General features: G+C 43.8%; 1 protein-coding gene across 1 annotated transcript in view; it reads right to left on the reverse strand.

Moving 5' to 3' along the window:
* LOC114689236 (leukocyte immunoglobulin-like receptor subfamily B member 3A) overlaps positions 1–16,980 on the reverse strand; it is a gene marked incomplete at its 5' end in the record, with an annotated part of 29,931 nt that extends 12,951 nt beyond the window's left edge. Inside the window, 3 exon segments of the mRNA XM_037201835.1 lie at positions 11,121–11,269; positions 16,252–16,565; positions 16,692–16,980. Coding sequence (XP_037057730.1) covers positions 11,121–11,269; positions 16,252–16,565; positions 16,692–16,980 — 752 coding nt within the window.
* Positions 16,981–17,048: the final 68 nt, after the last annotated feature.

The raw sequence follows: 17,048 nt of genomic DNA on the forward strand, positions 1-17,048 counted from the left end.
TGAGGATCCATGGGAGTCAGCAGAGCTTGGCACAATGAGCCTAGGCAGGTTCAAGTTCCTTCCACTGTACCAAGGCTGTGCAAGATGCCACACCACAGGCACCGGATTCCCAAGCGCCTGCCCATGCACCAGGGATGGATCCCAATCCCCCTGCCTGGGTGTTCCCCAAACAGTTCAATCCAAACAACCATCTTCCATATCCAGAGGGCCTAGTCCAGTCCTGTGGGGCTCCACAGCCACCAGTCCACAGTTCATGAACCTCCAATAGTGTGGCCAATCATCTCTGCACTTCTTCCTGATCATCATCTCGATGTTCCCTGCCTGCAGAATCCCTCCTCTCTCTCATCGATTGGATTCCCAGAGCTCAGCATGGTGCCTGGCGGTGAATCTCTGCATCTGCCTCCATCAGTCACTGGACAAAGGCTATATGATGATAGTTAGGGTATTTGCTAGAGGTCACCAGAGTAGACCAGTCCAGGCACCCTCTGGACCACTGCCAGCAATTCAAGGTGGTGTTATCCTTGTGGGTTCCTGAGAGCCTCCCCAGCACCCTGCCTCTTCCTTTTCCCAGGATGTCCTCATCTATCATGGTATCTCCATCCCTGCCCTCCCACTCTGTCCCTGTGCCAGCTCGACCCTCCCATTTCCCCATGTTCTCATTTCCCTACTCCTCACCCTCTGTAACCCCCTACACCCAGTCTGGTCATGTAGATCTCATCCACTTCTCCTTCTCTGGGTCATTTATGTGTCCCTACTAGGGTCTTTTCCTGTTAGCTAGCCTCTCTGGAGCTGTGGGTTGCAGTCTGGCCATCCCTTCCCTCACATCTAGTATCCACTTATGAGTGAGTACATACTATGTTTGTTCTGAGTTTGCATTACCTCACTCAGGATGATATTTTCTAGATCCATCCATTTGATTGCAAATTTCTTGATATCATTTTTTTTTTTTTACTGGCAGGTACTTATACACTGATTTGTGCACCATCACTTTCCTTAGTCCTGCTTCAGGCAAAAATATTCAATGGTTCCCTGGCGGTTCCAACAAGGTCCCAGCATTATTTGACCTTCTTGGGGTGCAGGTTGTTGGTGTTGCCACTCTTTTTTGTTTTGTTTTGTTTTTTGGAGACAGGGTTTCTCAGTGTAGCTTTGGAGCCTTTCCTGGAACTCACCCTGTAGCTCAGGCTGGCCTTGAACTCACAGAGATCTGCCTGCCTCTGCCTCCTGAGTGCTGGGAATTAAAGTGTGCACCACCACCGCCTGGCTATGTGGCCACTCTTTTAGAGGCAGTTGACCACACAGGGGTGCCGATGTGGGCAGCACTTGTGGGCAGCAGTGCATGGACATATCACAGTTGTGTTTCTGCAGAAACTGGCAAAGGGATGGCCACCACACATGCACAGCACCAGGAACTCTTTGTGGACCTTGTTGTTGCCCAGGGTACAGCCACCCTCCATCTGATGGCAGCAAATACCAGCCACTGCTGGTCAGGTGGGATGCCTCCCTTGTCTTGGATCTCAGCCTTGCCATTCTCAATGGAGTGACTCATGGGGCTGGACCTCCAGAGGGATGGTCTTGCCCTTCAGGACCTTGCCAAAGACCTGTATGTTGGTGTCTGTTCAGGCACCTAGTTTAAGAGAAAGAGAACTCAGTTAAAATATTTTATTTCCTCTTACTTTTAGTGCTAGGGATTGATGGCAGGGCCTCCAGTATTCTATTACCCTTGAGCCATACTCCACCCTGAGCCACACCCACATTATCTTGTAATTGTAAATTTCTGATCTTACTATAAATTTTTTCATCTTTCATCTTCTTTCTTATACTTATGGGCTTAATTATTTTTGTTATTGACTTAAGACAGGTTCTCTCAGTAGAGCCCTGGCTATCTTGGAGCTGGTTATATAGGCCAGGCTGGGCTGGAACTCACAGAAATCCTTCTGCTCTGCTTCCCAAGTGTTCAGATTAAAGGTGTGGGCCACTAGACCTGGCCATGGACTTAAAATCTTAATTGTTTCAAAATGTCTTATCAGTATGTATTGTGTTTTGATGGAATTCACCTTCCTACCTTCTTCTCTTCTCCCCCATCCTCCCTTGCTGGTTCCTTCCTCACTGACCTGGTTATCTTTTTGATTCCTTCTGTGACCTGCTAGTTGTAGAAAATCCACTGCCTTTCCTTACACACCTAACTTTCTGTTCTCTTCCTCCCATGCAGCTCAATTTGTGCTCCCCACAGTCTTGGGCATAGTTCCATGGGACACACCATTAATGAAAACTGACTCTCCTCTCCCAGTAGGCATGAAATGTCAATAGCTCTTCATCTATGGGTGGGACTTTGTGCCTGTCTTCCATTCCCATCCTCCATTTGTTCTGCAGGAGCTGACTTGGGGCTTGTAGATGTCATCACAAACATTGTAAGCTCAGATGTTCAACTGTTCTGCAGAGTCCATGAAAGGGTTAATTGTCATCATCCACCATGTCTGGGTCTTACAGTTTTTCAACCTCTTCTGTAATGACCCATGCGAGGAATGTGTCACATGGAGAAATTTCTCTCACTTAGCATCTCTTCAAAGGATTGGTCCAGGGCACACACATGTCCTATTTGTCACATGTAGAATGAAGTAGATGTCACTGGGTATTTCTTCCTTTTGTTACTGAGCCCAAAAGCCTTCCTGAATTTTTCTCTTTGTATCAATGTCAATATGAATAATTACCATCCTGTAAGTCTGTCTGTATATTTTCTTTACTGAACCAGAAAGATAATCAGTTGGTAGAGTACTTGTGTCTGGGTTTGATCCCCAGTACTGTATAAATATGATGCTGTGGCTCATGTCTTTTGACTTTATCATTCAGGAGGTAGAGCTAAGAGTACCGGGAGTATAAGGAAAGTCTTACTATGGAATGAGTTTGGGGTCAGCCTGGGCTATATGAGGCCCTATCACATAAAAGGGGAAAAAAGCCCCTTAGAGTATGTGGTGAACATGATCAAATATATTTCATGGGTGTAATTATCTTCCTGTTGATTTCCTGACCTGAGAACAAGAGCTGTGGTATGCCATTTGAACCAGTCAGGGTTTCACTGAGTGCTGTGAGCTCATTCACACAAACCTCCCCACAGGCATCTCTGTCAGTGAGGAGACATGCTGCCCTCTCCTGGTTGTGTAGCAGGAGTTCCTGCAGAGCCTTGCAGCTGGCCTGTATTCTGTAGCACTGGGCTTTGCTCTGCCATTTGTGGTTGTTATCTTTTGTGTTCGATACCCTCTGTTTGAAGTGTGTAAATCTTATCTGAGTTCTTCCTGAAAGGTTCAAACCTATATATGACTTGGCTGTAGTAGGTATCAGAAAACTGAGACATCCTGGGCCTGAGAATTGCTTTGGCATTTGTTTTCTCTGGGAAGCTTTAGATTAGAGGTTTTGGTATGGGGAAATTGACTTGCTAAAGTGTAAATTGTATAAAAATAAAAAAGCCTTGTGAGAAGCAAACATCAGTCCGTTCACTAGAAGCTCGTTTCCCTGCCATGGCAAAATCCAAAATTTATCCTGGTGTGACCCTGTTTCTTCCATGGACCTGTGAGAAACTGAACATCCACACTTGACATGGTGAGATGAGCTCCATGTGGTGAACTTGCCTCAGATGACTGACAGCCACACATGGCATCTCATCCGTCCTCTCTGACACAGATGGTTAGATGTAGAGTTCCAGCAGAGGCATCTTGATTGCTGGTGGATATGAACTCCCCGGGATGTAGGATCATGGTTCTTCTCCAACCTTACCCTGTGGTCTCCATCTGTATCACTCCACATGGACCACAGTTACTGACCACATAGCCAGATAGACTCTGCTGGATGAGTCCTTTAACCCTGTGTGTCAATCAGAGTGTGCCCAGCTGAGGACAGTTCCTGTTGCTTTTCACAAACAGCTCATGTGGAATGCAGGAGAGTCTCTGACTTGAATCCACCTCATTATTGGGCAGAATTTGAGTGGTTGGTTCTTGAGTTCAGGCTCTGTGCTTGTTTGACTATATAAAGTCACACTGTATCTAGTGTTTTGCTCTTTTGGGCAGTGAGTGACTTTCTATCATTTTTCAAGTATGTTCGGATCTTGGTTACTGACTTTTGATAAAATTATTTTTCAGTTCACAGAAACACACTTCTCAATATTTATTCCATTAATGAATCACACACATCCACACCCTGTCACACATGCACATGCACTCACACACACAAGTTTGAAGTTTTACCTTTTTAACTCAAACTTAAATTCTGGAGTATGCTCATTTGGATCACATCTATCATTCCATCTACTTGCCAGGGGGGTGTTTCCTGCTATTATTTAGTTCAGGATTTTAATCTATCCCTAGACAGGAAGAAATTTCCCCCCCAGCTTCATGATGGAAAGAGCAGGCTCCTGTCTTCTCCTAAGGACACCATCAGGCCTGGCTGCACCGACAGAGAAGGCTGTACAGAGAGCTTTGTGGGAGAGAAGAATGGTGTTCAAATAGCTTCCTACATTTTCTCAGCTGAAATCTCACCATGCCACCCTCTGAGGACTTGTATTTCTCTGTCTCTTAATACTTGTCCGCTCCCATCACTGTGCTCTTCAACTTTTTCCCTCCAGGAATCCATCCTTTCTATGCTTATCACCTTCTGGAATCCTCCAGCGACTCCTGTGTCAAGTGTAGACTTCTGACTATTCCTGCTGGACTCACCTTCTATGATAGAATGTCCAACAGCTCATCGGGGGCAGAGAGAACAATACAGCTGTGTGCATTATATTGTTTTTTTTTTTTCTGCCACCAGTTGCTCAAAGAGCCCAAGGGGAAGTCACACTGAGAGAACCCAGTCTAAGCTTTTGTCCAGGGAACACGGGGTTGTCAGTTTCCCCATCTCTGGCCATCAGAGAGACACCGGACTGTCAGCCTCTCCAATAGTCCAGTAATATTATAATTTCTTGGTTTACTTTAGTTTTAAAACACTGGATGAATTAACAGGTAAGTGTAATTCTCACCCTTCATTACAGAAGCTTCTCTTTGTAGGAGACAGAGAACATTACAGAAATGTACAAGTGCTGTGGAATATTTGATCACATTGTAAGAAGATGTGTCTCTGTTCTTCTTTGCCTGATTGATTTAATAAAGAGCTGAATGGTCAATATGTAGGCACAAGAGGATTGCTGGGACTTCTTCAGTGAGAGAACTCAGGGAAAGAATCTGAGAGGCAGGTGATTTGCCAGCTAGACATTGAGTCAGTGGGGTGTATGGTACTCTTATGAGGTAAGGAGCCATATTGTAGAATGTGAATTAATAATAATAGGTTAGTTTAAGGTATGAGATGGTTGGGAACAAGCCTAAGCTAAAGCCAAGCTTTAATAATAAGTCATTATTTGGGAACTGGAGGTCCAAAGAAAGACCCATTACATACAACTGAACAAATTGCAGAGAACTTGTGATTGGGGTGCTGATTCCCAGTTGATACATCTTCCATGCAGCTTCTGCTCAGAAGGCTCAGGGAACATTGCAGAAGAGGAGGCCAAAAGATGGTCTGAGCCCTAAGACCTGGAAATCTGTTGAGATTGTGTCTCCTAGAAACGACAGGGAAGCTACAACCATGGTCCTTCAACAACATGGCTTACTAAACAAGAACCAAAAGAGTACAACACCAGTGGACATGCCAGCATGGAAGGAGGAAATCTCACAGTGCACCCATAGACAAAGAACAACAGGCAATTTAGAAATGCTGAGAGAGGGAGAATCAGTTGTTCCTAGGGATAGCCTCTCATTTCTCATGCAATACCAAATGGTGAGCCATGAAACCGTATAGAAACAAAGACTACTAAATGAATTGAGCTGGTTGTGTTTATGGATTTATGCATATCTATATCTATATAAAAAGGAGGCAAAAATTTGAGAAGGAGAATGTGGATAGGAACAAGGGATAGATTACATGGATTAAAAAATAATCATATTTTAATTTTAATAAAAGTTTCTATTCTGGAGGTAGTATTCAAATTCTACAAAATATTTCATCAAATTCTATAAACAAACTAAAATTTACACTTGAACAGTATTACATATGTAAATGGTCACATTGAATGGCAAACTTGGAAAACAGAACACCAAAATCCTTTTCTCATCTTTTTTTTGTGTGTTGTGTGTGTGGGTTTTTTTTTCGAGACAGTGTTTCTCTATGTAGCTTTGCGCCTTACCTGGGAACTCACTTGGTAGCCCAGGCTGGCCTTGAACTCACAGAGATCCGCCTGGCTCTGCCTCCCGAGTGCTGGGATTAAAGGCATGTGCCACCATCGCCCGGCTCCTTTTATCATCTTAGATGAAACATTGCTTAATAAAGTATATATGTTTGAAATGTGCAATTTTTGATTTTATATACATATACATTATGAATTCACTGTCACAATGGGATTAACATGTTCATTATCAACACCGTTTTCATTTCTTCTACCCATTTATTTAGTACAGAAAAAAGCATTTGACAGACACTCTCTTGACAGACTTGAACTGTGTGGTTCAATGTTGTTGATCCAGACCTAGGCAGAGAAAAGGAAGGATGCTGGCTACAGGGAAAACTGTTGCTGTATAGAAGGATGGAATTACAAAACTTGCACTCTGCAAATTCTATATTTCATTGAATTTCAATGGAGATATTGGAGGGTCATCTGGGCCTTGGTTGGAGGTGGGTCAAACTACGACCCTCATGTGACAGTTTTACATTGTCTCTACAGCTAGGATTCTAGATGGAATAAGAGCTGTTTAGTATGGTGATATTTTATTTGTACTGAAATGTGATTTTATTGTATGTTAATAAATAAAGATGCCTGGAGGTCAGAGCTAATAGCAAGCCATATCAGAAACTGGGCGGTGGTGGTGCACGCCTTTAATCCCAGCTCTTGGGAGGCAGAGCTAGGCGGATTTCTGTGTGTTCAAGGATGCAGCCAGCAGGGAGACACATGCCTTTAATCTCAAAACCAACTATAGAAGACCTGGAAGTCTGTACAAGGAGGTCAGGTGGTTGGGTTTACAACCAATGAGAAGGTAGAATAGAAAGTCTATAAAATAGACAAACAGACAGGAAGTAGATCTCTTGCTGAAGAGGACAACAGCAGCAGTGAAGGGTAAGGTTTTTAGCTCTGACCTCTTGGGCTTTCATCTCTGCATTGGCTCTGTGTTTCTTATTTAACAACACCATTCATCTACAGTTTAGTCAGACAGCTGTGACTTTTATGAAGTGTGAAATGGAGCTGTGGTGATCACATCCGGGCTCAAATGTTCTAGCAGCATCCTTCTCATTTGCCACTTTGGTCAGCTCTTGAGCCATCCCACAGACAAACAAAAACAAACTCCCTGCCTGTTCTCTCACTTCTGTAAATTTTACTCTTACTCCATGGCTTCTGTGTATCTGTGTGGCTGAACCCTGATGTCCTTCTCCTTCTCTAGCTGCCTGGTCTTAGATCTCTCCTCCCAGTTTTCTCTTTCAATGTATACTCTCTGCTTGTCATCCCTGCCTACCCTTTCTCCTGCCTTGCTATTGATCATTTCATGATTAGAGCATCAGATGTTTTACACAGGTACAGTAACACAGCTTCACAGAGGTAAACAAGTGCAATGTAAACAAAAGTAACACACCTTAAAATATTCTACTGCACTCTCCAGCACAGCTCCCTGGCACTACCTGCCCCTCAGTGGAACCGGGACTTATGTTATCTTCAGGTTTGTAACCCAGAAGTTTCAGTCATGACATCGGGTAGACACCACTTCTGTCCAAATAGCAACATCCTATCCTCATTGCATCTAAGAGCAGAATTCTAAAGTCAGATCATGTCCTTGGAACCTGGGACCTCAAAGGGACCAACACCTGCTGTAGTTTCCCAGGTTCATCCCCAAAGCAGTTTTTATATCTTAGTGCCTCATGAACCTCACTATCTCAAGAGTCGCCCATGTCCTGTTCTCTCTGAAACTCAAATGTCACTTGGCATACTTCCTACCAGGAATTTTTTTCTGAACTTAGTGTGTGATCTTAGGGATGATCATGCAGAATGGTATTCATGATTCATTGATGTGGAGGACCATGGATTTTTCTTCAGCAATGCCCATGCAATCACTTTAATGAAAGAAAGCTATTTCTGAAGATGAGTATTGTGTACAGATATATAATCCTAGCACTAATCTGATGAAGGGAGGGGATCATGAGTTTGTGGTCCCCATGGGCTACAATAGGAGTTTCAGGCCAAACTATGCTATAAAGAGACTTCAGATCATCTTAGGGATCTCAATGAGAACAGGTTCCAAATAAAAACTTTTAAATATGTTGGTATACAGTGTAGGAAAATCATGGAAGGACATGGTCAATGCACTCTCTGTGAGCATGTAGAATTCTCAGTGATTCCCGTTCACTTGCACACCAAAGAGAAGACATTAGAGATAATGTCTTAGACTAAATATTAGCAGGTTTCACACCCTGCCATGTAAGAGGAATGACAGATAGGATCAACACAGGTTCATTCCATGAATCAAAGTTCATTTTTAGAATTTTATCCATCAACCTGGTATTTCTCATCCACAAAAATTAAAAGGGAAGCATGTTCACTAATAATGATGGGGAATGACAATTTGGTGAAAGTCATGATGGATTCATAAATGTCAAAACTGAGACCAGAGTTCATTAATTGCAAATGGATTGACAGAGAACCTGTTGAAAACATGTTTCTCTTGCATAATTGTTTTATTCACCCTAGAAAATTGGAATGGCTCTGTATTTTCTAAGCCACATGTACTTCACTTTACGCTAGACAAGTTCATGAAGATATGAAATTTAAGATTATAATTATAAAATTTACAAATAACTTTTACAAGGAATATAGTTACTATATCAAAGTCAGTAGAGGTACAATATATGAAAACAAATTAAACAAAAAAATCTCCTCCAAAATTTGTCATCTGAGCCATTTGTGAATGCCAGAAATACATCATGAGAATGAAAAAAATCTATTCTACTGGAGAAAGGTAGTTAGCCTCTCCACCTCATTTCCAGGTCATGTCTACTGTTGCTATAAGAAAGGTAGATTTTTAAAGTCATTGGCAACCCAGAAGTGTTCAGGAAACACTGAGCTAAGGAGACTACACAAATGCCACAAGACCTACAACTCCAGAGACTTCTCATGATCTAACAAAATCACCCAAAATCTGCACCCATTTGGAAATGGGCAGGGAATAACTATTACAACCATCCATGTACACAAAGTACTATGTAAGTGCTCTCAAGGGAGGACTCATATAAACTTTGTGCTAGCCCTACCTGCAAGACCTGTGTACTGAGAACCTGCCCAAGACTGAGGCTGATTCAGTGAAGAGACAGCTTCTTCCTATAAGCTGGGTGGAGCTAGTGGATACATAGGATTGCAGAATTATCCCAGTAGTGGTCATCTAGCTGTACATCAAGTGACAATAATTCATGAAAAATGAACCATGAGTGAGGTGGCCAGGAGGTATGACTAGGGGCTAAACATGGAATCAAGCTCCTGGTGACTTGCTTTCTCACTAGAGGCATGTTGCTACTGCTGTGGTTGAACATCCAGTGTATGTCATCAGAGGAGGCAGGTGGGATGCCATCCATTGAGACCCAAGTCACCTGACAGATGATGCTCATCTGACCAGGAGGGGGCAGCATCTTTTCTTGCTGAGAATGATTTCTATGAGGAGGATGGATGCTAAAATTTTCAACTGAGCTGTAGTGTGGCTCCAAGGAGGCACGTTTTGGTTCAACAAAGCAGATATAAATAAATACATAGACATGGAAGATGAGAATAATTGAAAAAACTTGACAACTAATGATATTCAATGACATGGGGAAATACTGGGCACTGAGGAGATAAGAATGGGTGAGAAAGTTGCTTCTTGAGAGATGTGGTGGTTTGTGTTAATAAGAAGTGGAGGAGAGACCTAACAGTTCAGGAAAACGAACATAAAACCAAGTGCCATTAGAACAGAGTGCCCTGTTTCCCTTGTGGTCTCCCTTTCTCCCTCCCTTGTGCTCACCTCCAGGATAGAAGCTCCATGTGAACTGCAAAGTCTTGTGCTCACTGTCTCTCTCTCCTTCACACCCTCCCTGCAGCATCCATATGCACCTTCCCCTGCTGTGGGATGCTGTCCTGCAGGCAAGGGATGACAATTGCCTTCTTGAACTCCTAGTCCCTATGATGGCCCAAGGCAATGCATATAAGATTGGGCCCATTAAGTTGTTCCTTCATGTAGACTGTTAGGAGATTCCACTTCTCCCTAAGGACAGATAGCAGATAGGTAGTTAAAGATTGTTGGGGAAAATCTTTTCTTTAGTGAGGTAGACATTCAACAGATGCTAATTCTCCTGTCATACTAATAATATGAAAATAATTCCTTCACCAAGCCTGGATTGGTGGAATTGTGTCACAGTTTCTGTCAGTGATTTCTCATCTGGATGAGTATACAGTGTTGTATAACTCCAGGAAAATTCATATAAAGTCTACGAAACAACTCAAGGGCTGGGGAGCAGACTAGCCATGATTAGGACCTCACACCACTGTGAGGATTTTCTGGATGAATGAGTGAAGAAGACTGACATGGAGGCTCTGAGGGAAAATGGCCACCCCTAGATCACTTTCAGCTGGGAAGTTATTTCTCAGGATGACACTAGGACATTAATTGCTAAGTCCTGGCCATTGATGACATGAAAATCATTCATACTGATATTGAAGATTCCACAGAAAAGCTCCTTCTGCAAGAAAAGACTAGCTCATAACTGGCCGATAATCCCAGCACACGGGAGGCTGAGGGAGGACCATGATTTTGATCACTGCTTGAGCTTTATGAACCTCTTTCTAAAAATAATAATCTAGAATCTTCTTGAGCTGAATCATTTGGGAAAACAAAGAAATTGGTCAAAGACGGCAATTCCTGTTCTTATTAGGCTGATGAAATGAAAGCCTGTGATAGGAGGGAGATCCCACCACCTAAAGGCTACTCTACGTTTGTCTTCCCATCTGCTTTTGGTGACATATAAGAGGACACATTATGTTTTCAGATCAAGTCCCTAACTTGATGAAAGTGTTCTGTTCTCAAGGGTGTTTCCCTCCATACCTGAACGCTTGGGACAAGGTGGGCTGTATGAGCACTCCTAACATGCTGCTTTCTTCTTTGTAGGATTCTTCTTCAGCCCTGACAGCCAAACTGTCAGCACTGTCCAGCTCTGTGGTGGCCTCAGGAAGGAACATGACTCTCCAGTGTGTCTCACAGGAGAGATAGGACAGGTCCATACTGAACAAGGAAAATGGGGCATTCTCCAGGCCACTGGACTCACAGCATGTATCTCTCCTGGACAGTTCTAGGCTCTTTTCCATATGGGTCCTGTGACAACCGGGTATAGTGGGCAGTTTAGATGTTATGGCTACAAAATAGTCTCTATATGTGGCCTAAGCCCAGTGAATCCCTGGAAATACACGTTTATGTATGTTTGTAAGTTTTACAACTCTGAAGGGAAAGGTATCCTGGCCATCATAAGCCAGGCTACATCTTTAGGTGTTACAGTTCTGAAGAGAAACATAACCTGACTGTCAGAAGCCATGCAATACCTATAGCTCTAAAGAGAAAGATATCCTGGCCATTGGAAGACAGGCAATACCTAAGCTGTGAAGGGAAAAGTATCCTGCATGTCAGAAGCCAGGTGATACTTACAGCTGAGAAGGAAAAGGTATTATGATGGCAGAAGCCAGGCAATACCTATACTTCTGTTCTTTTTTCATTTTTAACTCATTTTGTATATCAACCACAGATCCCCCTCTCATCCCTCTTCTCATTCCCCTACCCCCACATTCCACCCTCTGACCCACCTCTCATACCCTCCTCTGAATGGGTAAGTTTTCCCATGATGGGACAGTTAAGCCTGGAACATTCAGTTGAGGCAGGATCAAGCCCCTCCCTGCTTCATCAAGTGTGAGTAAGGTGTCCGACCATAGTTAATAGAATCCAGAAAGCCAGCTCATGCACTGGGGATATATCCTGATCACACTGCCAGGGGCCCCTCAAACAGACCCAAATATACAAGTGCTTCCTTATGCAGAGGGTTTAGTCTGGTCCCATGCAGTTTCCACAGCTGTAGGTCTAAAGTACGTGAGCTCCTATGAACTTAGTTCAATTGTCTCTGCAGATTTCCCCATCATGATCTTGACCCCCCTGTTCATATAATCCCTCTTCCCTTTCTTTGACTGAATTCCCAGAGCTCGACCTGGCGCTTGGCTGTGCATCACTGCATCTGTTTCCATCAGATTACAACTGATTACAGTTAGTATTAGTATTCACTAATCTGCTTACCAGGTAGACTACTTCAGGCACCCTCACCACTATTGTTAGTAGTCTAATCAGGGATTGTCCTTATGGATTCCTGGGAATTTTCCTAGCACCAGATTTCTCCTTTACCCCAGAATGTCTCCCTCTATCAAGATATCTCTTTCATTGTTCTACCACCCCATCCTTCACCTAGCTCACCCATCCTCTTCTTCATGTTCTCATCACTCATCCCCTCCCTCTGTTACTCGCCTCATCCCCTCTTTATTCATGGAGAATTCCTCTGTTTCCCCTTCCCAAGGTGATCTGTATGTCCCCCTTGTTTCCTAGATTTTCTGGAGCTGTTAGAACTCTGTTCTTGTGGGTGATGTTTTCCCTACAGGAATGTAGCAGTTGCGCTCCTTCCCAGGAAAGACATTACTTTTCTTCTCCACTCTGCTAAGGGAGTTTACCTGAAGACATGTAGCAGTTCTGCTCCTGCTCTGGTAAAAGTTGTTATTTCTCTGCTCCCCTTTGTTAAGGGAGTTGCCCTGATCAAGGATTGGCTTCATTTCCTGCTCAGGGATTGATTGGTTTTCCTGCTCAGGGATTGGTTGGTTTATATGCTGAGTTGGTCAGGGTATGAATGTGTCTCTCTGAGTGTGTTGGTCACATCATCTCATGCATTTAGTCCCACCACTCATGTGATCATGTTAGAGACCCATGAGCTCTACACTCTGGGGAGTCCCAATCAGGAGGATGCTGAAGGAAACTCCTGGCTGTTTAGCAAGAGTTTTGGAACGTTAAAGACCTATAGAACATGATGGGATGGAGAGATATGTGTCAGGAACAAGCTATCTTCTCCCCAAGGTACTGTGGATATTGCTCTGTATAAATAAAACACTGATTGGCCAGTGGCCAGGCAGAAAGTATAGGCTGGTCAAGGAAAGAGGAGAATTCTGGTAAGTGGAAGGCTGAGTGAGGGAGACACTGCCAGCTGCTGCCATGAAAAGCAGCATGTAAAGATGCCGGTAAGCCATGAGCCACATGGCAAGGTAGAGATTTATAGGAATGGGTTAATTTAAGATATAAGAACAGTTAGCAAGAGCCTGCCATGGCCATACAGTTTTTAAAAAATATGAGAGTCTGTGTGTTTATTTTATAAGTGGGCTGTCAGACTGCTGGGCTTGGCAGGACCTGGAGAAAAAAACTCCAGTTACACCAAGGTTTGTTTGAAGCAGGTGAAAGCAAAGGTAAATCCATATTATCCCACAATCAGAACCTATTCTCACCCCAGTGTCTCCTTCCCTTGTCTGAGGGGATCAAATCTCTCCAGTGTTGGAGAGGTGGTTGCTCCTTCTGTCCTAGAACCGCTGCACATTTGTCCTTCATTTCTTCAACCTGTCCATTTAGAGTTCACCTGGTTTCTTAGGACAACTAGTTATCTTCCTGTTCTTGAAGAACTATTGTGCAGCTACAGGCTTTTGCTTTCCCAGGGCTTGAAAGCCATGGAGACACAGTGAGCACATGACTACAGTCCATATGGAGAAAAGCCCTTTCTTCCAGAACTCCGTTTAGTGCAAGAATTGCTCCTTCCTTCTAATACCCATGGAATGATTATTAACCACTGGGAACATGTCACACCCACTTATTCCAAGGACAAAGAGTGACTGGTGTCACAAACTTGTTCCTTCCTTAAACTGAAGAAGACATATTTACAAGGGTCAAATGATGGACAAATTAGTGGCTGTTTTCTACACACAAGAGAGCTACATAGAAGGGGAAATTCAGTGTCTCTAACAGTGGAAGTTGAGGCTGAGTTGAAGATGGGTGGGGTCCAGGCCTGATCAGAGGATAAGACACACTTAGGGTTCTTACCCATCAAGGAAGACCATCAATTGTTTTGAAATGTGAAAATCTCATGGGGTGCTGTGACTCCATCTTATCCTTGTGCAATGGATATGATCTGTTTTTTTCACCTTTAATAGTCAAATGTTTAGGCAAAGAAATATTTTTTTTGGTTTTTGGAGACAGAGTTTCTCTGTGTAGCTTTATGCCTTTCTGGAACTCACTCTGTAGCCCAGTTTGGCCTAGAACTCACAGAGATCTGCCTGCCTCTGCCTCCCGAGTGCTGGGATTAAAGACGTGCACCACCACCACCACACAGCAGGCAAAGGAATATTTGACCCTGTTGCTGCTCTAAGGAGTCAATTGTTATGGAAAGCTGATGGTAGAAGGAACCTATTTGCAATCAATTGTGATAAATCTCCACTAGTAATCTGAACCCAGACAATGTGTCCATCATTGTTATAAGTTATATGTGAGTTTCCAGTGTGCCCCTAACAAGGACTTGAGCTCATTAATATATGTCCATTTAATTGGTCAACATGAGCACATTTCTTTTTCAATATCAGTGTTCAGTCTGCAGTGGTATTCCCTAGTTTATTATTGTCCAATGAAAACAAGTCTGAGAAGTACAGGTATTTTAGTGATAGAAGGGTCATATTGGTCTCTCTCTGTGTCTGTCTGTCTGTCTGTCTTTTTCTCTGTCTCTCTGTATCTGTCTGTCTGTCTCTCTCTCTCGTGTGTGTGTGTGTGTGTGTGTGTGTGTGTGTGTGTGTGTGTGTGTGTGTGTAAAATGCATCTTGTGTCCTCAACTGAATTTGCCTTGTGGGAAGAATGTGTTTGTTGGGGAGAGATTAGCTCTGCTGGTTGTGAACATCAGCAAGGCCTTCTGAGATATTACAGGAAGATGATCTCTTAGGAAGGATTCAGCATGGATGAGGGTAAGGACCAGAGCAGAATGATTGAAGATGGGCAGAACTGTTTAAAGGATTAGATGAAGTGGGGACAGGGCCGGAGTGCTGCTGAAGGTGGATGGATCAAGAGAATACAGATATCTTGAGTCTTCACAGAACTGGAGCTGTGCTGATGTCCCCAGGTCAGTGGAAGAAACAGTTAAGGTTGGGACTGTTTGAGGTTAGTATCAGAATGAGAATGGAAGGATGGAGAAACTGAGGAAGGACCTTTACTGCAGAGGGTGATTGGAGTATCAAACGTGGCCATCACAGATAGTGACAGAGAAGATACAGAAAGAGTTGTGACCGCCCTCGAAGACTGATTGGGGCAGCTGACTTCCCTCTCTGCCTGGACTTGTGGTTTGTAACTGATAAGTTTCTTACTCCTCTAACTTCTTCATTTCTGTCACAGGAAGCCCCTCCTACTCCTTCCTTTTTTTCCAAACCTCCTCACTGTGTTTTCCCCCTCTATTCCTTTTCAATCTGGCCACAGTTCCTGATACAACACTGCAAATCCTTTCTCAATTCCCACAGCACTAATGCTCAGGGGAGCATATTCTCTGGCTGCTCTGTAATGTGCAGGAACATCATTTGAGGACTTTCAAAGTGGAGCCTGTAGTAATTTCCCTCTGCCATTCTTTGGTGCATAATGAGGGCAATGACTTCTCTTTCAGGGTTAGTGTGGGAATCAGGTAGTCCTGTGACATGGAAGGGTTCATATATGGATTCATATTTCTGAGGATATGGATGGGAGAGTGGAATTATTAGGTTTTATCATCTTGAAGTAGAGTAAAGTCACTTGGGAAATCAAGAACCTCACTGATGATGTGTTTTGATCATGTCTGTGGTGGGGCTTTCTTGATTAATGATGCTAAGAGAAATCAGAACCTGATGTTACCCTCTCAGAGGACAACACATGGAAGAAAGTTTGTGACTCCTGACATGGTCACTTCCAATCCCTGTTCCCAGCATGTAGTTTGCTGACTTAGGTATAGGAGGAGGGTCTATAACCTCCCCAAGATCCTCATGCTGTCTACCCCAAACCAGTATTACAATATTGAATGAAGTGGACATTGCTCGAGGAGTCTCTGCTGGCATTCACTCCATGGCAAAGTATTAGGGTGTCAAAAATGATTGGTCAATCATGGGGCTGGCTCACCTGAGATGTGTATTTCCAGGTGCTCACTGGGTACTGACCACAAGTGTGGGGTATGGTTGTAGTAACCGTAACATCTGAATGTCCCTCTGTGGTCTGATGTTACATGATCTGTAGAGAACAAGGCTTGCCACTGCCTAATACTGGGTACAAACTGTGAGTTCATGGAGCTGAGGAACTTCTGATCTTCCTTGGTGAGAACGAGTTTATCATATCCCTCCTGGGAGATACACTGGAGGGTCATGTTTCCTCCTGAGGTCACCACAGGGCTGGGCAGGGATGACAGCCTGGATTTATTGTAGTGGATTCCTAGGAGAGAAGGAGGTAGCCTGTTCCATGGACTCACACAGCCATAGTGTTCTTCAGGGCTAGGCTTTGTCAAGGCAATACTTCTGAGAGCAGATCATGGGGCTGAGACCCTGACTGTCCCCTCACCTGTCACCACAATCTCCAGGGTGTCACTGTGCTCTGACCAGCCAGCTGAGCTGTAACAGTAACAGCGATATTGCCCTCCATGTTGCTGTGTCACAGAAGGGATGGAGAACTTGGCCTTGTTCCCAGGCTTCTCTGGGGTCTGTGTGCCCCAGGGTTTTTGGCTTCCCTCTTTATGCAGAACTTATATTTCTGCATCCAGGGTCCCCTGACACCAGATGGTCATGGGACTTCCTGAGGTGACCACAGAGCCGGGTTCAGCCTTGATGGTGGGTTTGTGGAGAGTCCCTGAAAGGAAATTGAATAGAAGAATGTGGGTCTGTGTGAAAGTGCCACAGAGAAAGTCACACGTGTAGATGC

This window comes from Peromyscus leucopus, unplaced genomic scaffold (assembly GCF_004664715.2).
Source record: "Peromyscus leucopus breed LL Stock unplaced genomic scaffold, UCI_PerLeu_2.1 scaffold_1592, whole genome shotgun sequence".
NCBI lineage: Eukaryota > Metazoa > Chordata > Mammalia > Rodentia > Cricetidae > Peromyscus > Peromyscus leucopus.